A 24,016-nucleotide genomic window follows, 5' to 3' on the forward strand; every position below is an offset into this window, starting at 1 on the left:
ACAGGCTACGAGTGCCACCTACAGGGGGGCTCCACGCCCCGGACACCCCCAAACCTCCCGTCCCCACGGTCCTTTTAATTACTCTCACGTCCCTAAAGCTGTGCTGGAAGTTTAGCCAGGTTTAGTCGGGTTTAGGCACACTTAGCCATGTTTAGCCACATTTAGTGAAATTTAGCCAGGTTTAGCGACGATTAGCCCATTTTAATCATGTTTAGCCACATTTAACCAGTTCTCATGACGTTTACCCAGGTTTGGCCACATTTTGCCACGTTTGGCCAGGTTTAGGTAGGTTTAGCCAGGTTTGGTCTGCTTCAGCCAGGTTCGGCCAGGTTCAGCCACGTTTAGCCAGGTTTGGCAGGTTTAGCCAGGTTTAACCAGGTTTAGCCAGGCTGAGCTAGGTTGGCCAGGTTTGGCTAGGTTTAACTAGGTTTGGCCAGGTTTAACTAGGTTTGGCCAGGTTTAACTAGGTTTAACCTGGGCTGGCCAGGTTTAACCAGGTTTCGCTAGGTTTAGCCAGGTTTGGCCAGGTTAGGCAGGTTCAGCCATATTTAGCCAGTTTTGGCCAGGTTTGGCCACATTTAGCCAGGTTTAGTCAGATTTAGCCAGGTTTGGCCACATTTAGCCATGTTTAGACAGGTTCAGCCGGGCTTAGCCAGGTTTAACCAGGCTTAGCCACATTCAGCCACGTCTAACCAGGTTTAGCCACGTTTGTCGTGGTTTACCCAGGTTTAGCCCCGTTTATCGAGGTTTAGCCCCGTTTAGCCATTATTTCAGGCCTGCGGCTCCCTAGGGGAAGGACTACACCCCCCACAGTGCACCGCGGCGGGGGCGGCTGCGAGCGCGATGCACTCTGGGAGTTGTAGTCCTGCCGCACGGCACCACTCTGCGTAGAGGCGGGTGGTGCCGCGCCTGCAGGACTACAACTCCCATCGTACCCGGCACGGCACCACCCGCCCGGGCTGCGGTACCGGGGGCTGTGGCGGTGGGTCCCGGGCAGCCGCTACCAGCATCGCCCCCTCTTCCTCCCCATCCTTCCCCGCTCCCCCGGGACTAGCAGCCGTGGGGAGCGCGCGATGGGCGGGGAGGAGGAGATCGTGCGCATCGCCAGGCGGCTGGACAAGATGGTGGCCAAGAAGAGCGCGGTGAGTGGCGGCTCCGCAGCCCCGGTGGGTTCGGGGAGGAGGCGCCCCTCCTCGGCCCTCTCGCTTCTCCCTCCATGCCCGTTGTGAGGGGCCTCCCCCTTCCCCAGCCCCTTCCCTTGCCTTCCCGTGGTGGAGCAGAGTCGTAGGATCATGGAATGGTTTGGGTTGGAAGGAACCTTAAAGCCCACCCAGTTCCACCCCCTGCCATGGGCACGGACACCTCCCACTGGATCCGGTTCCTCCAAGCCCCGTCCAGCCTGGCCGTGAACATCTCCAGGGATGGGGCAGCCACCACTGCTCTGGGCACCCCGGGCCAGGGCCTCCCCACCCTCATCGTGAAGAATTTCTTCCAATGTCTAATCTAAATTTTCACCCTTCCAATTTAAAGCTGTTCCCCCTCATCCTATCACTCCATACCCTTGTAAGAAAGCCCCTCCCCAGCTTTCCTGTAGCCCCTTTCAGTACTGGAAGCTGCCTTAAGTTCTCCCCGGAGCCTTCTCTTCCCCAGGCTGAATAACCCCAACTCTCTCATCCTGTTCTCGTATGGGAGCTGCTCCAGCCCTCAGATCATCTTCATGGCCTCCTCTGGACCCTTTCCAACAGTTCCATATCCTTCTTGTATTGGGGATTCCAGAACTGGACACAGGACTCCAGGTGGGGGTCTCACGAGAGTGGAATAGAGGGGCTGCTGGCCCTTGCCCTGCTGGCCACGTTTCTTTGGATGCAGCCCAGGACACTGTTGGCCTTCTGGGCTGTGAGCGCACATTGCTGGCTCATGGGGTTGCTCCCTGAAGTAGCTGTGTAGCTGTTATAACAACCTAGGGAGGTGTGCTTGAGTAAACCTCAGGTTGTGGTGTCAATTTCTGTTGATAGCAGGTTTTCTGTGCCATTTTTGAAATAAGAAAGGAGCAACTTTGCAGAATTTGCTTCCAAGCAAATTTTATTGTTTTCAGCTAATTTGCGAACTCTTCCTGCAGGATGGTTGCCTGGAGTACCTGGTTGGTGCTCTAGTTTTTGCGTGGATCCTCACTTGCTGCCATTGCACCATTTCTGATAACGGAGACAGGAATCACCTGGTCATTTCGTATGTTAAGGGCTGGATTTAACGGAGTCCTTTGGCTGTGGGAGGAACGGAGAGGTGTGAAGCTGCCTGAGCGAGAAGTCGTTTGTTCTGGGTATGGTAGTGTGTAGTTTGTGCTGGTGTGTGCTGCTTGTGTGCACGCTGAAAGCTTTGACTCTGCTTTAATTTGGCTTCTTAGCATCTCTAGGGTGGCACTTGCAGCTGGATTGCTTCCTGCAATGAATGGGAAACAGCCCTTCTGCATAAGGAGGAGGGATCTGAGGAAAGGGTTTGTCAGTGCAGGCTGCTTCCCTTCTCTACAGCTGGAGGATCTGTAGGTCTCATGCTGCAGATGGGCTTGGAGTGGTTGGTGTTTTAAATGAGCTGTAAATGTGCACACTGAAAGGCCTTGTTTGGTGGAAGGGGGATGGGAGGAAAGAGCCAGCACGGTGGAGGCAGGCGTACTCTAGGCTGTGGTCTGCTGAGTGCTGCTGAAGGGAGCCTGGTGCTTCTATCCCTGCTGTTCGTCTGAGTGGCTGCCAGTTTTAGGTGGCTACAGGTTGCCTCATCAGATGTTTTTCCTGGGTCTTGGCTCATATAATGAGTTTCAAGGTACCAGCTCATCAGCTTTGCTGCTTTGATGGTTTTGCTCCTGGTGTCAGCTCTTGTTTTGCACAGAAAACTGGGAAACAGCTATGTTAAGTTTAGTGATGTAGAACGAGGACACCCCTAGCTCTGGCTCTGATTCTGAGCTTTAGGTGGATGACTGAAGTTCTTGAAGCTATCTATGGTAAATTGTTCTTGTGAGCTAATATCATATTATTGCTTCCTACAACTACCTAAAAGGAGGTTGTAGTGTGGTGGGTGTTGGTCGCTTCAACCAAGTAACAGGATGAGAGGAAATGGCCTGAAGTTGCACCACGGGATGTTCAGATTGGATATCAGGAAAAGCTTCTTTACTGACAGAGTGGTAAAGCACTGGCAGAGGCTGCCCAGGGCACTGGTGGAATCTCTATCCCTGGAGGGGTTAAAAAACTATGGAGATGTGGCACTTCGTGACATGATTTAGTAGGCACGGAGGGGTTGGGCTGATGGTTGGACTTGATGATCTTTGAGGTCTTTTCCACCCTTAACAATTCTGTGATAGGGCCCCCAAAATAGTGACTTTGATAAGATCATCTGCAACCCAGCAGAGTGCTGAGGGGACAGTTGTGATTCTGAGTGTATTTGTCAGGTGTTAAGAAGGTTAAGCTTGCCAGGTAAGGATAACAAGCTAATGCAGCAGTTGTACCAAACACCAGCAAAGATCCATAGCACTCCAGTGCTCTTCTGTTTCACCCATTCCAATATCTCAGGTGCCTCTATTTCGTAGGATCAACTGTCTCTCCGGACCAGCAATCCCAGCATCAATCTTGCTGATGTTTTACTGAAGGCTTGTTGGTGTTTTGCCCTTAGAACTCAACTTTCTATATTTATTCCTGAACTGTTGCATTTTATTTAATAAAAGCTGAGGCACTCATCCCGTTTCTCTTCTCTCCAGGACGGAGCAATGGATTTACTGAAAGAACTGAAAAGTATGCCTATGACTTTGGATTTACTGCAGGTGAGTCACACAGCTAGGGTGAAAAATTGAAGTCTACATCTGGGTAAGTTCAAAATGTTGTTTAAGTAAACTTAATAGATTTCCTCTCACTTCTTGCCTAACTCAGAGCATTGAAATAAACATTACATCCAGAAAATAGTACAGAACCCATGTTTTGGACTGGCAGTTCAATAGCTCTGGACCACCATGTGCTGCCTGAAACCTGGGCAGGGGTGGTAACGCAGGTAACTGGGGAACTGCTTAAACCCTTTCTTAGGCTTCAAAAAGTGGAAAAAGCAGATTAAAGCAGGGCAAAGAGGTTCTTTAAGTCTTGGTAATGGTAATGTTCAGGACGCTGGGGAAGTGTGAACAGGATTACAGTTCAGAGATTAAGATGCAGGTCTGGGATGTTTTCACTCTAAAATTGAAGGTCACTTACAGTTGTGTAGAGGAGGTGTTTGGGGGTGGCAGAGTGTGTATGGAAGGTATTTGGGGGTGGCTGCCTGAGTGGGTCTACCCTCTGGTTGATTTGAGAAGCTGTAGAGTGTCATCTTGCTCTTCCAAAGTTGTATAAGGAGATAATCATGCTGCAACTCCTTGGATACTTCATATTGTGGTCATTGCTTTGTCCTTGTCGTGCTTAATTCTGATTTCAGTTACTAACAGATAGCAAATCTGTTCCTGACTGATTAATTTGTGTGTTCACTTGCAGTCCACCCGCATTGGGATGTCAGTAAATGCACTGAGAAAGCAGAGCACAGATGAAGAAGTGATATCGCTTGCCAAATCCCTCATCAAGTCCTGGAAAAAGCTTCTAGGTAAGAAAATCAGCGTATTCCTGTCAGACTGAACTTGTGGAGGAGCTGCCTTCAGTGGAAGGCTGAGTTTCTGAGCAGAGCTTGTCTGTTGATCTGAACAGAACATTCTAGCAAATCAGCCTTTACAGATGCACCCTCCATCTTTCAAGTTTTGTCTTCTATCATGCATTCCCCTACTTCTAGCTCCTGTTTAGCTAGCTCCTCCTTAAAAGAGCATTGAAAGGAATCTTCCTAATGTGTACCTCTCCATGTAATAATTAGCAACATTATTTGTAGAAGCAGTATCTGTCCTCTGAAGCTCCCATCCCGACTTGTGTGCTCTGTGGCATTAATACAGCGTGTGCTGTCAGCCTTGTGCAATGACTTGGAAAGAGAAACGCGGGAATGCGTTTTGAGGGATGAGTTATAGGAGGGCCTTGATTTAAAACCTTGTAGATCAATTCACTTGTTTCCTGCTGGGGATGCTTGCATGGTGATGGATGCTGATAAGCAGGAGCTTGTAATTCTGTCTAAGAAATCTTAATGTTGATACAGGACAGACTGTCCTGTCAAAGTCTGGGGGATGAGTGGCTGGAAAGCTGCCTGGCAGAGATGGACCTGGGGATGTTGGTTGGTAGCTGGCTGAATATGAGCCAGCAGTGGCCCAAATGGTCTGTCCTGCCTGGGATGTCCTTTCCTTCTTAGGGCTGGTGTGTATGGGCTAGGCTGAGACAGGTAACCACTGGGTCAAACTTATTCTACAGGGTAATGTCAGTCCTCTCCAGGGTTGTGCTGCTGGCTTTCTGCAGCACTTGGGGAAACAGGAGAATCTGTATTGCCGGAAGGACTGGCCCGTACTGGCCCTTCAGGTGGAGTTGGCTGGAAATGCTGCTTTTAGCGGTGCTTTAGAGAACTTGATCTCATCTGGACTCAGCAGCCAGGGTGTCTCTTAAAGAAACTTCAGTGATGAGGCTTGTCTTATGAGGAAGCTTATCTCCTAGGCAAGGGGGGTGATTGCTCTTTGGTTTGGTGAGGAAAGCTTTTGTTTGAATTAGGTTCTACTTAGAGACAACTACAAGCTTTGTTGGAAAGCGTGGAAGGCTAAAAGGGATTGTATGTCCCGATTCTTGTTGGAGAATAGTAACTTTTCTTAGGCGAACAGCTCTGTAGTGTTGAGGCTTTGTTAATGATAAGTGTATGCAGGGTTGTGGCATAAAGACCAGTTCTGAACCTTCCAGCGTCCATTTCTCTTCTTTCGAATACAGATGCTTCAGAGGAAAAAAACGAGGAGAAAAAGAAAAGCCAGTCCTTGCCAACATCATCCTCAAAGGAGACTGGTAACTCACGAGACCAAAGGTAATGCTTCCCTTTAACCAAAGGTGGTCCTGTACAGAATTTGAATTTTCTCGTGGCACCTTATGTTAATTTTTATTTTTAAGTGTCAGTGTTGGGCATTTTGCGTAGTCAATGTAGATTTCTTCTGAGCTGATCTGTGTGGTGTTTTTAATAAACTGTAACACAGGAATAAACATCTACAAAACACAGTGGCTTTAGTGAGTTTTTTTTGTTTTATTCACCTCTTATTTCATGTTTTTCTACTCTTGGTTATGTTGGCTTTTCTGTTAGTAAAACATTCCTCTGTTCTTTTTTCTGTTGCGTTTTTCTATATTTGCTTATTTCTAACTTTGAACTCCTTAGAATGAAGATAATCTTTATCAGGGAGTGCAGGGATAAGAAAAGGGGGAATGGTTTTAAGCTGAAAGAGGAGAGATTGAGATGAGACACTAGGAAGAAATGTTTTCTGGTGAGTCTCCTTCCCTGGAGGGGTTAAAAAACCGTGTAGCTGTGGCAATTGAGGACATGGTTTAGCAGGCACTGACAGTTGGACTGGATGAGCTTAGAGGTCTTTTTTAACCTTAACGATTCTGTGATTCTCAGTGTCTGGCTCCTGTGTCAGTCTGTAGAGCCAGGCTGTCTTTACAGAGACAGGAATTCTTATTCTCCAGTGCTGTGAAATAAACTACTAATCAGCCTTGGCAAAGAGGAAATTATTAGCAGGGAAAATCTTTTGTTCTTTGAAGTCCAGGCTGTGATGAGGGGAGGCTGATGGCTGCTCAGTGTGTGATAGCTGGTTCAGATGCAGCTGTTGAGACACCAGGGAGACCAGCTCGTGTTCAGAGATTTCAACCACTGACTCTGATAGGTTTTGGCTGGGCCTTCCTCTTCTGTCAGGGAGCAACACTTGAATAGCTCTTGGCCTGAAACTCGTCTTGCTTTCTGGAACGCAGCTGCAGAAGCCCCTCTGCAGTGGCTGGAGAGCTTGTGCTGAGACCTGTGGGCTCTGAGCCAAAGGCGTGCAGCTGACGCCTGGGCAGGTCCCGCTGCAGCGCCGGAATCCAGAGCGTGTTCTGTTGGACTGGGGTGTTTTAGACCACAAGTGTAGTACATTTTAATGGGCTGCTTCTAATATTTCTCTGGCTCTGGCTCTGGCTCTGGCTCTGGCAGCCTGAGTTTTTTTCTTTTCCAGGATTCTCCAAACTGTCTTTATGAGAAGGTTTTGGATCCAGGGCCTGAATTCAGCTCTTCCGTGTGCCTTTCTTCCACTGCAGTGCTGAGTTCTGCTTGTAGTCTTTTTTGTTCCAGTGTAACCTTTTTTATCCATGAACTTTTGTTCCTGGATAGATTTACCAGCTCTTCCTCCCGTTTAACAGGAACAGTTATTTTCCTGAAATAAGACTTGTTTTCCTGAAATAAGTCTTCTAGATGTGTTTGAGGGTCTATTTCCCAATTATTCTAATTATAAACTAACTTCTAAATCTTAATAAATAACTTTCTGTGCAGTCCTGGAATGGCTGAGAAGTCTCTTTCCTCTAATTTGTGGGTGATTGTTTGTGACCTCAGGGCACGTATGACGTGTACGTTTATGTAGGCGAAGGTGTCTTTACTCATGAGCTAACAGAAGTGGGATAACTACATCTTGTCTAGCTTTTCTTACACCTGCAGGAAATAAATATCCAAATACTTAAGTCAGTAGCATTTGTAGGTGGAATCTTCCCAAAAAACAAGTATTACCTGTGCAAATATTAGTTTAAAGACCTGACTTTAAGTACTGAACGTGGTGAAGGTTGGTGTTGAGGGTTCACATGCAGTGTGTTGCTCTGGGAGACCTTAGTGTTGCTGCTGCTTGCAAAGCAAGACAAAAGCTAAAGCTAGAAAAGCTCTTGGGAAAGCTTCTCCAGCCACCCCTTGCCAGGGGAGCATGACCTCTGCCCAGGCTGCCCCTGACAGGCCTTTCTCCAAACCCTTCTCTGACAGCCCTAAAACCCTGCAGGGTAAGACATTTCCACAGCTGTCCTTGGCAGCCTCTTCTAATTCATAGCTCACCTTTACACTTTGAAACTTGCTCTCAATTGAAGCCTGTCTTGCTAAGATCATTTCTCTTAGCAATTATGGATAATTTTTCCTCCTGGCCTCCTTTATAACAAGTTTTCCAGTATTTCAGGCCTTGTCTCCTCTAAGTCTTCCCCTCTTCAAACTGCTACGATTCCTTCAGCCTTTCCTTTTACTGTGGTTATGTTTTCTAGGCTTGTTGCCTTTGTTCTTTTGGAGTTCTCATTTTTCCAAACTTCTTTATGCAACATGATCAGCTGTGATTTTTAGATGAGTTATTCCTGAGCTGTGTGCTTTGCTCTGCACACCCCGTGTCTGCTGCCTGGGGTGTGCGCACAGCTTCTGCACAAAAGCATCTAATGGCAATTTGTACATCCCAGGTAGGAGAAGGATCATCATCCAATTGTTTATTTACAAGTTAAGCTGTCTCTTCTCCTTGTAATATGTGCAGTGTAAATTTTCAGCCATTACGACACAAATATCATAGAGTTGTGGAATGGTTTGGGCTGGAAGGAACCTCAAAGCCCATCCAGGCCCAACCCCTGCCATGGGCAGGGACACCTCCCACTGCGTCAGGTTGTTCCAAGCCCCATCCAACCTGGCCTTGAACACCTCCAGGGATGAGACAGCCACCACTGCTCTGGGCAACCTGGGCCAGGGCCTCCTCACCCTCACAGGGAGACATTTCTCCTTAAGTTCTCATCTCAATCTCCCTCTTTCAGCCTAAAACCATTCCTCTTGTCCTATCCCTGCCCTCCCTGATCAAGAGCCCCTCTCCAGTTTTCCTGCAGCCCCTTTCAGTACTGGAAGCTGCTCTAAGGTCTCTCTGGAGTCTTCTCTTCTCCAGGCTCAACAACCCCAACTGTCACAGCCTGTTCTTATATGGGTGGTGCTCCAGTCCTAGGATCATCTGTTCTGTTTCTTAATAGCCTCCTGCAGTGCTGACCAGTAAAACTAGGTGGTAAAGGTGGTTTTGTTCAGCTACAGCTCAAAGAGAAACACTGAGCTCATAATCTAACCTCCCTCATAGAGTGCACCTATTGCATCTGAGCAAGAAATTAATCTTCCGGCTATGGTTGGGCCTGAACAATATGCTGAAGGTGCACTGGTGGATGCTTCTGAAAGATCCTGGTGAGGTCTGGAACTGCAGAAATCCAGTAGCTCTAATGATGACCTATGGGCTTTGAGCCACTGCAGAGCCAGACTGGATCCGAACTCGGCAGCAGCATCAGGGTCTCCCAGGATAAGTCCCTGAGGTTGCCTGGCTCCATTTATACTGCAGTAGATTCAGGTTTCCAGCTTAGCGCTGTTTTCCTGTAAGCTGACTGATCCCTTCCAGGACAGCACAGTGGAAGTGCCTGTTCAGAACAGATCTATTTTTGATAGCAAAGAACTGGCAGGATTGACCCACCGGAACAGCAATTGTTGAGCTACTTGGATCTTCAAGGATGGCAAGAGTGAAATATCAGGGTTTCTGTTCTTTTTTTTCCCTCTGTCTCTTACTGCAGTCATGTTAGCAGGCATTGGCTATAAATACAGTCCATTTTATGGCCCAAACACCAAAGTCAGAGCAATCTCTGCTGAAAAAAATGCTGTTCTGCTGCCTAGGTTTAAAGTGGTGGTGGGGGAAGCTCTATAAAATCATCTGGGAATCATAACAGCCTGAATCTTTTCCCAGCAGCATTTGCAGGGCTAACTAACTCTCCGTACAGATGTTAGGCTTTATGAACAAGACGTCTCAACACCCTGGGTGTTGGGGAAGCTATCTCTCCGGTGTAGAAACCTTGCAGTTGTGTGCAAGCCCAGCCTGTGTGGTGATTCAGTCTGCCCACATCAGGCAGTGATTCTGTGCCTTCGGCTGCCCCAAGAAGTGACCTGGCTGAGTCAGCCACTGCAGGCTGGAGTTGGCATCCCTTTGCTGGTGCCTGTGATTGCTTGCAGGTGGAAATGAAGTTATTTGTGTGAGTGAAGCTGTATTTATTAGTCCTGGCAGCTGTGCAAGCTGTGTGTGGTTGTGTGATTACTCTGAGATGAGTAATCAGAGTCTTGTCCAGATTACAGGAAAAAGGAAGATCCTTTTATGTGTTACTCTTTGCTGCTTTTTTAAATATCTGAGCTGAAGGAGCCATTTTCTTGCTTTTCCTTGGCACAGCAGCTCCTTCTGAAGGGGCCGCTGTAGGCTTCTTTCCTTTCTGCCCAAGAAGGCAGTGTGCTGTGCTCCTTGTCAGCTACAGAGAGCTGGAGCATGCTTTTGTTAAGCTGTCCTTTTTCCTGCTGCTGCTATCTTGGTAGTAAAGGATATGAGATGAGAAACAAGATGAGTGCCCGCTGAGATCAACCTTAGTGGTGCTTTCTGCTTCCTCTCTGCTGAGAACAGTTATGGTCTCTGTGTCCATAACAGAGGAATAAAGTACAGTGCATGGTCTCTGTGCTACCAGACAGAGAGAGCGCTGATGGTCTTGGGAAGCCTTGAGTATCTCTGAGTTCTTGATGGTGTCCAATACTTTGTGATGTTTTTACAGGGTCCCTGCCTGGTGGTGCAGCAGTTGTGGTAGGTGTTCAGTAAGTTGGTTGGCAGGCCTGCCTTGTGGATTAAACCCTCCATTTATGCAGGAGAACTCATGTCAGGGTGACAGTATTGGTCGCTGCACTGTATGCTGGTTCAAGGCATCTGTCTTTGCACTGTGTTCCTCTGACTGGTTTTGTCTCATGGTAAACAGGATGCTTGGCCACAGACCTGCTGATCCCTTCTCTGCTCTCAGTGACCCCAACTGAGACGTTCTGACTGATAAAGTTTCTCTTTTAGCTCCAACAAAAGGCAGGAGCCTCCGAAGACTCCGACAACCCCCAAAATCACCACCTTCCCTCCAGCGCCCATCACATGCGATGCTGTCCGCAACAAATGCAGAGAAATGCTGACAGCAGCTCTTCAGGCGGATGGTAAGCGCTGGCCAAAATGCCGTTTGATGGACAAAGCACATAGATCATAGATTTGTGTATTGGAAGTATTGAGCCTGGGAACGCCTTGCGTGGTTGGAAGTGGCTGACCTCATGTTTCTTTTGTCTTACAGATGACTACGTTGCCATCGGCGCTGACTGTGAGCACATAGCAGCCCAGATTGAAGAATATATCCTTCTGTATGGGGCTTCCTCAAGGGTCTACATGCTTTCAGACCATGAAATTAAGGTGCTCAGAAGTAAAATGGGACAGTATTTTTTTGCATAAATGTCCTGCTGCAGCTCTGCTTATCAGGGCTCTGGCTCTACTTCCAGCTGTGCTTGGCTGAGTCCTGGATCACTAATGAACCTCCCGAGTGGCGCTGAGAGCACAGGGCATACCCAGTGCTGGTGTGATGGGCACGATTATTTCCTTCCTGCTCACACCATAGTGGACTGGAATCCCCAGTTTGTCCTTCCCATCAAAATGCTATTTCATAGAATGGTTTGGGTTGGAAGGGACCTCAAAGCCCATCCAGTCCCACACCCTGCCATGGGCAGGGACACCTCCCACTGCATCAGGTTGTTCCAAGCCCCATCCAACCTGGCCTTGAACACCTCCAGGGATGGGGCAGCCACCACTGCTCTGGGCAACCTGGGCCAGGGCCTCCCCACCCTCACAGGGAGACATTTCTCCTTAAGATCTCATCTCAATCTCCCTCTTTCAGCCTAAAACCATTCCCTCTTGTCTTATCTCTGCCCTCCCTGATCAAAAGCCCCATTCCAGCGTTTCTGGAGCCCCTTTCAATACTGGAAGCTGCTTTAAGGTCTCCCCAGAGCCTTCTCTTCTCAATTCTGCTTCCAAATACATGCAGCTTCCCAGTGTCCTGGCAGTGAGCAACACTCCCTGCTATTCATGAGTGGTGTAGGAAATGCTTGGAGGCCTCTGGATTGACTGCAGGCTCCTTGACTGCCCTTGTACGCATATACCAGGATGTCAAGAACACCGACATGAAATACAAAAACCGAGTGAGGAGCCGCATCTCCAATCTGAAGGACTCCAAAAATCCTGAGCTGAAAAAGAATGTGCTGTGTGGGGTGATCACTCCTGAACAGATTGCGGTGATGACCTCGGAGGTGAGGAAGCCTGAGGGGCAAGGTTTGCTTCGTACTGGAGATGTGTCTTGCGCTTTAGCTTGAAGCAAATGGCTGAGTTGCTGCAAGAGTTGCAGGTTTCTCAGCTGCTGCTGCCAGAGTGCATGGGGAGCGAGCTGGCAGTGGCGTTTGCAATGTGGAGAGCGGTCTGTTGGGGCTTCAAACCATCACAGGGGCCTAGGTATGAACCAGAAACCAGGAGTGAAAGGACTTTCTGCCTTAATACCCATCTGTTAGACCACCCTGTCCTGTTGACTCTTTCCACTGCAGTGGGTGTGGTGGTAAAACTGGAAAGATGTGATTTTATTGCTGTTTTTCTTCGCAAGGAAATGGCCAGTAATGAGCTGAAAGAGATCAGAAAAGCGATGACGAAAGAAGCAATCCGGGAGCATCAGATGGCCAAGACAGGAGGGACGCAGACTGACCTCTTCACCTGTGGAAAGTGCAAGAAGAAGAACTGCACCTACACCCAGGTGAGTCTTCCTGCTCCTCCAGCCTTCTCACAGGACACGATCCATTGTGATCATGAGTTCTTAGTGTTTTGTGACAGGCCCTGCAGTGCAGCACAAATTTTGCCACTGATGGAGAGAACCTTTTTTGTGTGCTTGAGGCTCTCTAAAATGCACTGCTTTTGCACAATGATGTTGCCCACATCTTTCCTTGCAGCTTGTGTAAGCTTTTTTGGCTCTTTTTTGCAAGAGCAGGGGTTGTGCAGCAGCAAGGAAGCTTTCAAAAGTACAGCGGCACTGCTGGCTGCGCAGCTCGGGAGAGCTGCATGTTGAATGCAGGTGCTGGGAATGTGGCATTCGGACCAGAAAGGAGTGGGAAGTGTAGGAGAGAGACTTCAGAAACCAAGACAGGCACGTTGATGGTATTAAAAATGCAAATTAAGAGTGTAGGTAAGCTGGATGAATCCCAATTTGCTTAAAATCAAACAACATCAGACAGGTGAAACATAAAGAATGAATAAAGCAGTGATATGAGCAGATGGAGGGCGTTTTCTCCACAATGGACAGCTGCTGGAAGCTGTGTGCGTTACCAGTGCTTTTTAGTTCCCATGGTCGCGCCAGGCATCTGGAGATAAATGTGCCTTTGCTGTGAGTCAGTGGTTCAGAATGTGCAGAGACCCAAAAATGCACCAGCAACCACGCGATTGCTACTGAGTGGCTGCGCACAAACTGCGTGTGCAAATGCTGAGTGAAACTCCTCTGTATGCTTGGACGTGACGTGCAAACGCAGATGAGAGCCAGGCGGCTGAGCAGGGGTTTTCCTTTGGCTCAGCAGCAGCCTTGCATCCCGCCGGCTGGCGCATCCAGCTGTAAACACTGCCTGAGCCGTCTGCGTGCCTCGGCAGCTCGAGGGGCTCTGTCTCCACCTGTAAGTGGGCTGGAGCCTGGCTGCCTGGAATGGGGCAGGTGACGACAGCGTCTCCTAAACGGAAATATCAGAAAGTTTTCTGTGTTTTTATTAGTTTTCCAGTGAAATCACTATTCGGTGACTGAGATGTTATAAGTGCCAAGTAGATGAACTGGCATTTATGAAACCGTTTGAAACCAGGCAGTACCGTCGGGTGAGAATGACAGAATTTAGCTATCCAGCATGCTTGCAAAACACGCTTAATTTGCATCATGCAAATAATGTGACTCTTGCGTATTGAGTAATTACGCATGTAGATCACTATAATTGCTCCTTGACATAGTTCTGCTGTCTGACTTGCACAGGGAGTGCTGGTATTTTCAGTGCAGAACTGCCTTGTATTCAAATGCCTTGAAAATCTGATTTTTAGCAAAGTATGTGTTTCTGGCAGGAGCCAGTCAGAGGCAGCAGTCACATCTGGGTTAAATATCAGAGCTCCTTAATGGCTCAAATAGAAACCAGATTGGAAATATACAGAACCTGGTAACCCAGAGTGTGTTCCTGTGAGGCCAGGAGATGGGACTGGTCTGTAAAAGAGAATGGCTTGAGTGCTTTTTTATGTGTCACTGCGGAGCTCGTGTTTGATGGGCTGAGGGGTTTGTAGTCTCACCTCTGGCTGCATCCCAGCCTTGGGATGGTTGGCTATGAGTACGCCCACTCCGGAGCCACCTGCAGGGAATGGGCAGCAGAGAGGGAAGAGGAGGGAAACCTGTTGCCCCAAAACACATCACTCCAGGTCATGTCAGGCTGCCAGAGGGATCAGGAGGTGCATATAGGGGCTGTATGGCTGTGCGTGAAACAAAAACCAGACTCATTTTATAAGGAAGCTCCTTTTACCCTCCTCCCAGGCCTCGATCTGTCATTGATTTCTCACAGCATAACCCCAGCACGAATCCCTGGTTGCCGGAGGGACAGGGACCACGGGGCCACGCGTGATGCTTGGCTCTCATATCTCTCGTATCCTTCCACAGGTGCAGACCCGCAGCTCTGATGAGCCCATGACCACCTTCGTCGTGTGCAACGAGTGTGGGAATCGCTGGAAGGTAGTGCACCAAGGCTATCCCTGGCACTGAGGGGTGGGGTAGCTGCACCTACGGATGACGTTCATGATTTTAAAACTGCTCTTTTATGTTGTGCGGAGAGCTTGGGATGAACAGAAATCTTCATCAGGGAGTGCAGGGATGGGGTGAGGGGGAACGGTTTTCAGCTGACAGAGGGAAGATTGAGATGAGTTCTTAGGGAGAAATGTTTTCCTGTGAGGGTGGGGAGGCCCTGGCCCAGGTTGCCCAGAGCAGTGGTGGTTGCCCCATCCCTGGAGGTGTTCAAGGCCAGGTTGGATGGGGCTCTGAGCCCCCTGATCCAGTGGGAGGTGTCTCTGCCCATGGCAGGGTGTGGGAATTGGATGGGCTTTGAGGTCCCTTCCAACCAAAACCATTCCATGATTCTATGATTCTTCCAGTCAGTGGCGAGCAGAAATTGCATCACTCCTGAGTGCAAAAGGGCCACAGCTGAGAGATTCAAAGGGGAGCTCTGTTCAGCCCCTGCTCCAGGGGCTGAGCCCTGCCTCTGTGGAATCCCCAAGTCCCTGCCAGCTTCAGAAACAAGATCAGCACCTGTATCCCTATCTTCTAGGCAGCCCATGTATGCCCTGCAGCTCCCCTTGGCAGTGAATTTTTCTAATCGAAGTTTACACTCCCTTCTCTTGCAGTTCTGCTGATACGTGCCATGGCTCGAGAGCAGCATCCCAACACAGATCAGAGTGCAGCCGCCATCTGCCAGCTCCCACGGCAATTGTGTATTGTGTCCCACGTCAGTTCGCATCATCACGCGCTGAAGAGAGCAGCGGTGGGGAGGTCTGCCTCTCCGCTTGGGAATTGGGTGGAGAGCCACGGTTGTGGGCTGACAGGTTGGCAGGAGAGCTCACCGCACATACTTCGTTGTTATTTTCTCATCTTCAAGTATGGTAACTTTTTCTTCAAAACTAATATTAAACATTTTTGTCAGTTTCTGACTTTTATTTGAGCCATGTGTGTGCAGTGCTTCTGCTTTTGTGGCATGGAACTGCTGGGGAGTGGGACAGAGGGTCATTGTCCCGGTGATGGGGACTGAACACTGCCTGGACCACCAGAAAGCAAGAAGCTTTCTGTAGGTACACCTTGAGTGCATCGAGGCTTGTTCCTAGTCAACTCGGGGAAAGAAAATGCTGCACCAACTTCCGAGGAGGCTGGGTGGGCAGTACAGGTCGCCCTCGCCTGGCTGTATGAGGTTTAACAGGGCCAAGTGACGCATCTTGCACTTGGGTCACAACAACTCTGTGCAGTGCTCCAGGTTTGGGGAAGAGTGGCTGGAAAGCTGTCTGGCAGAAAAGGACCTGGGGGTGTTGGTCAGCAGTGGCTGAACATGAGCCACCAGTGGCCCAGGTGGCCAAGAAGGCCACCAGCAACCTGGCTTGGCTCAGCCATGGTACAAAAGACAGACTAGATAGGCTGAGAAATCCATAGCATGGGAGGATGCTCCACTCCCCTGCTGTGCTCTTCAGCGGCTTCAGAGAAGTCGTGGAAGCCTCATCCCTGGAAGTGTTCAAGGCCAGGTTGGATTGGGCTTTGAGCACTGTGATCCAGTGGGAGGTGTTCCTGACCGTAGCAGGGGGTTGGAACTGGATGGGCTTTGAGGTCCCTTCCGACCTAGATCATTCCATGATTCTAAACTCAACCTCCAAACTGAGGCCCCATTTTGCCAAGCTCTCCTATACTCCCAGAACAAATGGAGCACCCAGAGCTCAAAACTCCCCAGTACTGGGTGTGGACGCTGCGGGGCTGCAGTGGCACAGACTCAGTGCTTATAGGGGAAAACCTGCCAGGAACAACCAAATAATAATACCAACATTCCAGAGCAAACAAACTACCTCTGGTTTCTCTCAAAAATACATTTTCTTGAACTGTATTTCCAGCTTGGCAACCAAAACTCAAGCTCCTGACATGAATTTCCACATGGTTGTGCCACGAGGAAGAAAACAAACAAAAAAAGCTAAGAGAATTGTTTTTGTTTGTTTAAAAAATATCTTCAATAAAAAGAACCAGCACTCCTTTTTCCTTGGAAAGAGATGGAAAGAGAAGGAGGGAAAGGGGGAGATAAATAGGAAACCACAGGCTGTTCTGGGTAAAGAGAAGCAAAGAGCAGTGTTGGTTTTCTGCAGCAGGACCCCGGCATTGGCTTCGTTTTGGCACAGAAGGCAGGGGCTGCTGGCAGAAATGTTTTAATTTGGGGTGCCAGGGCTCCAGGAACCCATTCCTCCTGCTGTACGAAAGTTCAGATATTGTATATGTTCTGGGCCATTTCCCATCCGACATGGAGCCTTGCCTGCTGCTCAGTGCTGAGCTGGGCCTGAGGGCAGAGCCCTGGCCTTCTCCCCGTTTGTGACAGCCTTTGCTCTCAGGGTCCCATGCCTGTGGGTGTCTGAAGGAGGACAAATAGAACCATTGAGGTTGGAAAAGACCTCTAAACTCATCCAGTTCAGCCATCAGCCCAAGCCCTCTGTGCCTCCTAAAGGATGTCACAAAGTGCCATGTCTATATGGTATTTTAACCCCTCCAGGGACGGAGACTCCACCACTGCCCTGGGCAGCCTCTGCCAGGGCTTCACCGCTCCTTCAGTAGCGAAATTTTTCCTAATATCCAACTTAATCCTTCCCTGGTGCAACTTGAGGCCATTTCCTGTCATCCTATCACTTGTTACTTGGGAAAAGAGACCAACACCTGCCTCACTAAAACGTCCTTTCTGGGAGGTGCAGAGAGCGATGAGGTCTCCCGTCATCCTCCTCCAGACTAAACAGCCCCAGGCCTCCAGCTGCTCCTCATAAGACTTGTGCAGATCCTTCACCAGCTTCATTGCCCCCTGGACACGCTCCAGCTCCCCAGTGTCTTTCCTGCACTGCATGACCTGCACGTGTGTTTCCCCCTTCGGCCAGCTCCATGAACTGAGGATGCAGGATGCTCTGGGTTTGCGGTACCAAGTGTGTGATGTCCCGGAGCTGGACCAGTGCTTCCACCTGCGATGGGGAGTGGTGGAGGAAGCACCCTGCCCACCCCCCAGACCCCACAGTCCCTTCTGACCCCTCTGGAGATCCAGCTTTGGAGACGGAGGGACCAAGAGCCCTGGGGCTGCTGCTGCCCACTGCTCCATCCAGCCCTGGAACCTCCAGGAACACAAATGGAGCTGGAGCGCTGCCTTTCCCACCCCGTGGGCTGCTTCAAACAGGCAGAGCGATGTAAACCTGACAAGTTTTTTTATATACAGAGACGCTTGTCAAACCCCCCTCCCGCCCCTCGAGTCCCCAGTAAAAGCCAACAAAAAAAGCATTTCAAATAAAAAGTTAAAAAAAAAAAAACAACCAACAACATCTGACCTCTCCCCCCAAAAAACCCCAACCCAGTGCCCAACTGGGTCTCAGGTGGGAAACGGGGACGTGCTGTTGTCCCCAGGTGTGGTGGAGAGGGGATAAAGTGACCTCTTCAAAACAGGGGGGCAGGTGGAACCAGGGACGGGGAGCTGGGAACTGGGCGCTCCCACGAGCTTCCGCAGCTCCTCGGCCGGCGGCAGGGATGGGGCAGGGGTTCAGTAGTATGAGCCGGCCCAAGCCGCGCTGCCGCAGCGGCACCAGCCCCAGGGACAGTCCTGGAGGGTGGTCCAGGACTTGTGGTGATGGTTCATAGGTAAAAAGCTAAAAACCTGGGGCCTGGCAGGGAGGGCGACCAAGGAGAAGAGGCACTGAGCCGCCCCCGGCCACCGCATCCCTACCAGCATCCCCGCGGCCGGCGGGCACCCTTAGGACTCCGAGGAGGAGCGGGAGACGCTCTGGAGCAGCGATTTGTATATGGCAGAGTTCAGGAAGCGAGGGTAGGAGTCTCTGTGCATGAGCGTGTAGATCTGGAGCTGCGCGTCGTCGAAGGTGTGCGAGGACGGCTCCTGCATCTTCCGGTTGATGACCTCCCGCACCCGCGAGTCCAGGCTCACCTGGGCAGCAGGGAGAGAAATGAGGGGGTTGAGGGACCCTCAGCGCTGTGCCCTCATCCCCATCGTCCACCCCCACATCCTGTGCAAGCTTTCGCAGAGCAACTGGGCATCGACACGGCATGTGGCAACCATGGTGAGATCCAGAGTGGAGTATATTTGCATCAGAGGGAGTTGTAAGGAGGAGCTGGAAGGTCTCCAGTCCTCCCTGTGTTCTCTTGCTGGGCAGAGGCGGTGGGATGGGGTGCTCCCACTCTGGGTGCTGCAAGCTGGGCTGCAGCTTCTCCTCAGCCCGCCTGGTGCCCCTCTGTGGTTTCGGCTCTGCAGCACAACCTGGCCTCTGGATCTGCTCTCTGCTGCATCCCGGGGGTTTTAGGGAGCTGGGGATGCCCTCCCCGCTGCCATGGACAAGCATGAAGCAAGCCTGTTACCATCCAAAACCCATCCCCAACCACCCATGCCCAAACTGCCCTTTCCTAAAGCATCACAGAATCATGGAATGGTTTGGGCTGCAAGGGACCTTAAAGCTCATCCAGTTCCAATAGATAAGATTTGTTCATCCACTAGTGGACAGATTGTACTGATGCTCCAGGAGTTTGGAGACAGAGATGCTGTGGGTAAGTGGTAAAAAACCTAGGGTCCTGCCTCTGCCAAGATATAGAAGCATGGAATGGTTTGGGTTGGAAAGGACATCAAAGTCCATCCAGTTCCAAACTCTCTGCCATGGGCAGGGACACCTCCCACTGGATCAGGGTGCTCATTGCAATCCCTCGACCTCATCTTAGCTTGAGCCACCCCCTAAGAGCCCCAGGAGAGGGACTCTGCTTGTACCTCCTTGGGCGAGAGGATGGAGATGTAGTCCTCGTAGATCATCCTGGCCTTCTCGTCAATGGTGTGGGTGTTGCACTCGTTTTTGAGCTCCTCGCATGCTAGCCAGAAGAGCATGTTCTCCTCGCTGTATTCAGTCCGCAAGAACTCCCGGAAGACGTTGCGACCCGCCGGGCTCTTCATCAGCTTGTCAAAGGACTGGGCCCAGCCCCGCACCTCCTCCGGCGTGGGTTTGGCACTGCCAGAGCCCGGTAAGGAAGGCAAAAGGACAGCATTATGGGCAGCCGGGGAAGGCTCCTGAAGATCCCACCAGGTTGGGCACATCCTGGTGTCCAAACGCATCCCCCACACTCACGCAAAGGCTGTTCCTGCTCAGGCTCCAGTTATTACAGAGGCTTTCAGAGCTTGCTCACAGCATCCGTCCCAGCTCCACTCAGCCAGGCTGGAGCATGAGCTTTGTTTCAGCTGAATTTCCTAAGCTGAGATGTGTTTTGGTGCTGGTTTTGCACAAACACAGAAGGAAACAAAAGCCCTGCCCTTGCTGAGCCCTGGCCAGAGAGACATGGCCATGGATCCATCATCCTCCACAGCTGGGGGAGGGGGGGGCTGCTTCCCAGCAAATACTCCTTACCTGCTAAAGCAGGGCAGGATCAGTAATTATCAGCAGCTAATTAGCACACCTGACCCTTAACCCTAGAGCACCAGGCACTGCATGCATCCCTGTCCCCCAGGGAGTGTGGGCTCCGTGCAGAGCATCCCTGGAGCAGGGTGCCTACAGGATGAGCCTTTGCCCTTGGGACATTGCCTGGAAGCTGCTGAGGTCCTTCTGTACCTTAGTTTCCCTTTGCAAAGGGTCCAAGGACTAGAAACACAGAGGGCTGCAGCCCGAGGCTCAGGGCTTCCCATTTCTCAGTGTAAACCAGGGATGTGTTACTGGGAACAGCACCAGGGACTCCTGAGTCCTGGCACCCTGGTCTTGCTCCTCACGTGCACCAGCAGGCAGGATGTGGGTCTGGGTTCTGTGAAGGGAGATGGTGGGTGCTGTGCCGAGCCGGTTCCCTTCATTCACCCCTACAGCGCTGCCCCTGCGCTCACCATGCTTCACAGTTTGGGATGGTCTCCAGTTTGGTCTCCCGGGACGCCCTCCATGCTCGCTCCCGGTCCTCGTTCCTAACAGGGAGACGGAAAGGTAGTCAGGGGCATCGGGGATGCACGCAGACCCCCAGCTTGACCTTCCAACTGCCTCAGCCAATGAATCTCCCTCTGCAGGGACCAGGAACCCCATCCATGATGCACAGAGCGCTGGAGCACCTCCCATAGGAGGCCAGGCTGAGAGAGCTGAGGTTGTTCAGCCTGGAGAAGAGAAGGCTCTGGGGAGACCTTAGAGCAGCTTCCAGTACCTGAAAGGGGCTCCAGGAAAGCTGGGGAGGGGCTCTTGATCAGGGAGAGCAGGAATAGGATGAAGGGGAACGGTTTTCAGCTGAAGGAGGGGAGGTTGAAATGAGATCTTAGGAAGAAATGTTTTCCTGTGAGGGTGGGGAGGCCCTGGCCCAGGCTGCCCAGAGCAGTGGTGGCTGTCCCATCCCTGGAGGTGTTCCAGGCCAGGTTGGATGGGGCTCTGAGCCCCCTGATTCAGTGGGAGGTGTCTCTGCCCATGGCAGGGGGGTTGGAGTAGATGGACTTTGAGGGTCCCTTCCACAATTCTATGACCCCTGCACTGCTCCAGCCTGGATGCCATGTGGGATGGCGGCACCGGGACTGGTGATGCTGGTGTCCCCAGTTTCCCTGTCCCTCACCCCTGCGGGTGCTGGAGGTGCAAGGGGGGAGCAGCCTCGAGCCAAGTTCCCTTCAGCCCCTGAATTTCGGCGCCCGGCACTGACCGCAGTGCTTCCTGCTTGCGACACGGTCCTACTCCGCTCACACAAGATTAACTGTGCAAACTTCTCCCCCGGTGGGGTGGGCGGCTGGGGTAGGCAAAGCTGCAGGCACATCCCTGCCCACACCACTCACGAGGCTCCCTGCCCAATGCCACTGAGCCCCAGGACGGCTGGAAAACTGCTCACCACTCTCTCCGGGAGCGGGTACAGGGGGGATTACTGCCCTGTCTCTGCTCACGGGCTCTTGAGGCAGAGGAGGGAGACAGGGAAAGGGGACCCTGCCTATTGCCAAACGCCACCAAGCTCAGGGCAGCGTCTGGAAGGAAGAGGTTTGCTTACCCCCTTTTGCTGCCTTTAAATATGAGGAAATGAGATGGAATCAGGCAAGACGGGTGCTGGGACGCAACACGGGTTTGCACAGGGCTGACATCGGCGCTAGGGATGTGGCGTGGTTTGGCATGGGGCTGACATCGGTGCTGGGGAGGCATTCAGGGTTTGCACGGGGCTGACATCGGTGCTAGGGATGCAGCGTGGGCAACCCTCACATCTCCTCTGCTTATGGGACCCTTCGGTATCGGATAAGGCAGGTGGGTGATGCTCACCAGCCCCACGGGAGCCTCGGGCCAGGCCGGGCGATGGGACGTACCATGAGCAACTGCAGCAGCAGCACCAGCAGAAGCAGCAGGCGTTGGGGCGGTGGTTGCTAGTGGGTTGCACCGTTGTCGGAGAAGTCTCATGCCGGGACATCGGAAGGGGTGTCTCTGTGGACGCGGGTCCTGCGTACTGGAAGGCAGGGAGCGGATAAGTGAGCTCCCAACGATTATCCTCCCCCCATATCCAAGCACCCGGAGGCAAATGAGGGACTCCCCATGCAGTGACTTGCTGTGATTCAGTCTTTGTTCCCACTTGCCAGCCCTGAGATGGTCACCACCTCACCTGCGTCCCAGCCTCATACACGGTGGACGGCGTTGGGTCGTGCTTTAGGGGCTCTTCTGCTGCTCTCCGCTCCCCCCAGCCCGCGGGTGAGCCGTGCTGCCGAGACCCCCCGGCTAACGTCCCTGCCGCCTCCTGGATGGAGCCTGAGGGGAGGGAGAGGAATGGCACCACGTTACTTCCACAGAGGGACACTGAGCAGCTCCCAGGGGTGCAGCTCCACGCTGGGGAAAGCCCGCAGGCAAACAGAATGGGTGCAAGAAAAGGAAGTGAGAAGGAAAGGAGGAGGGGAGACACAGCAGCAGATGCTCTGCCAGCCCCACACTTCACCTGGGACCCCTCGCATGCTTCGGGAGTGCTGCTGAGCCTCCCAGGCAGCAGTGGGGACGGGCAGGGTGTGGGGCTGAGCATCGGCATCGTGCACCCCGGCTGCACCCTGTGCTGGGGGGAAGCACAGCTGGACACTGCCTGGACTGTTTGGGCCTGGGATGGGGAAGTCGGAGCTGCTGCATGGCATCATGTGAGTGGAAGGAAACAGGGTAGTGGGGGAGTTTTTACAGCTCCGAGTGCTAAACCTAAACTCGCCCTGTGCCAAGCGTTGGCCGAGTCCAGCACTCTGCACCACCGCTGCCTGCCCCCCTGCACCACCAGCCCAGCCCGGAGCAGGGACGCTGCTGGACAGGAGCAGTACCGAGGCTCAGCACCCACATCACAGAATGATTTGGGTTGGAAGGGACCTCAAAGCCCATTCAGCTCCAACCCCTGCCATGGGCAGGGACACCTCCAGTTGCTCAAAGCCCCATCCGACTCGACCTTGAACACCTCCAGGGATGGGGCAGCCACCACTGCTCTGGGCAACCTGGGCCAGGGCCTCCCCGTCCTCTTCCTGATGTCTAATCTAAATCTTCCCCCTCCAATTTAAAGCCATTCCCCCTTGTCCTATCACTATCATGGCCAGCTCTGCCTCCTTTTGCCCTGCTGAGGGTGGTGGGCAGCAGTCAGGGCCGTTCCTCTGCCAGAAGGAGCAGGAGGCAGCAGGCAGGGAGAGCCCCGACTGCCTCAGCCCCAGCATCCCTGTCTCAAGCCGCACCAGGTCTCATCATCTTGAGTCTAAGTCCCGCACAGGCTGAATCAGGGTGATGGAGCTGGGGTGTGGGTCCCAGCTGGGGATAGGGCTGTTCCCCCTGAGCCCACATCTGCCCCCATGAACTCATGAACATGCCCTCCGTTCCCACCATGACCACCACGCAGCAGCGCTTCCAGTGAATTCCCTGCCTGGGCCTTCACAAATCCTCCCGCAGGCTCCCCTCAGTCCCGCAAGAACGAAAAAGGAGAGAGAGTCCACATTTCACTCCCAATTGTCCCTATTTATAGCCCCAAGTGCTGGCAGGATGGCTGTGACCTTGTCACCCAGCTCAGCAGCGGGCTCCACTCCCTCCCCGTCCACCCCTGGTGCCATCCCACCACCAATCCCACTCGCCCCACGGCGCCGTGGCCACACTGCTGTGCTGGGGGGCTGCAGCCCCACAGCGGTGCGAGGGGAGCCGGGCTCTGGGCACGGCTCCCAGCAGGGCTGCAGCACTAATTACAGCAAGCGGTAACGAGGTTGTGGGAACGGGGCTAGCAGGAGGAAAACCTGAAGGCTGGGAAAACCCTTTTCCCTCCCAGCCAAAGCAATGGTAACCCTGGCTCTGCCATGGATCCGGGATGCGGAGTAGGTGGATGAGGGGCGGCCAAGGGATGGGGACATGGGGACATAGCACGGCTCCAGGGGGGTCTCCCAGGCGCTTCAATTCCACAGCTGGTGCTCGACCTCAGCCAGAGCAGAGCTGCAAGAGGCTGAGCCGAAGCACCCCGGAGAGACAGCGGAATGGAGTGGCATTGCTCAG

The 24,016-nt window shown here is 52.0% G+C and overlaps 2 protein-coding genes across 2 annotated transcripts; one reads left to right on the plus strand and one right to left on the minus strand.

Moving 5' to 3' along the window:
- The first annotated feature begins 922 nt into the window (after nucleotides 1–922).
- Nucleotides 923–14,567, plus strand: TCEA2 (transcription elongation factor A2). The gene is made up of 9 exons (XM_054081354.1): nucleotides 923–1,142; nucleotides 3,743–3,805; nucleotides 4,497–4,602; nucleotides 5,847–5,937; nucleotides 10,778–10,911; nucleotides 11,043–11,099; nucleotides 11,891–12,045; nucleotides 12,390–12,536; nucleotides 14,451–14,567. Exons 1-9 carry the CDS (start codon nucleotides 1,074–1,076, stop codon nucleotides 14,550–14,552), a joined length of 924 nt encoding a protein of 307 aa, XP_053937329.1. The 5' UTR covers nucleotides 923–1,073; the 3' UTR covers nucleotides 14,553–14,567.
- A 624-nt stretch (nucleotides 14,568–15,191) lies between these two features.
- Nucleotides 15,192–22,488, minus strand: RGS19 (regulator of G protein signaling 19). Its single transcript, XM_009562675.2, has 6 exons — nucleotides 22,458–22,488; nucleotides 22,131–22,273; nucleotides 21,841–21,977; nucleotides 20,413–20,487; nucleotides 19,321–19,555; nucleotides 15,192–18,492 (listed from the first exon to the last, which is right to left on the minus strand). Exons 1-6 carry the CDS (start codon nucleotides 22,471–22,473, stop codon nucleotides 18,304–18,306), a joined length of 795 nt encoding a protein of 264 aa, XP_009560970.2. The 5' UTR covers nucleotides 22,474–22,488; the 3' UTR covers nucleotides 15,192–18,303.
- Between the last annotated feature and the right edge of the window lie 1,528 nt (nucleotides 22,489–24,016).

Source organism: Cuculus canorus, chromosome 16 (genome assembly GCF_017976375.1).
Source record: "Cuculus canorus isolate bCucCan1 chromosome 16, bCucCan1.pri, whole genome shotgun sequence".
Lineage (NCBI taxonomy): Eukaryota > Metazoa > Chordata > Aves > Cuculiformes > Cuculidae > Cuculus > Cuculus canorus.

Excerpts from the sequence above, each read along its gene's own strand:
- TCEA2 (XM_054081354.1), top strand. The coding sequence starts at position 1,074 with ATGGGCGGGGAGGAGGAGATCGTGCGCATCGCCAGGCGGCTGGACAAG. Across the intron at positions 5,938-10,777 it reads GGTAACTCACGAGACCAAAG|CTCCAACAAAAGGCAGGAGC; the intron begins GTAATGCTTCCC and ends TTTCTCTTTTAG. Across the intron at positions 11,100-11,890 it reads AGCAGCCCAGATTGAAGAAT|GCATATACCAGGATGTCAAG; the intron begins ATATCCTTCTGT and ends CTGCCCTTGTAC.
- RGS19 (XM_009562675.2), bottom strand. Across the intron at positions 21,978-22,130 it reads TGTATGAGGCTGGGACGCAG|TACGCAGGACCCGCGTCCAC; the intron begins GTGAGGTGGTGA and ends CCTGCCTTCCAG. Across the intron at positions 18,493-19,320 it reads CCATCCTCTCGCCCAAGGAG|GTGAGCCTGGACTCGCGGGT; the intron begins GTACAAGCAGAG and ends CCTGCTGCCCAG.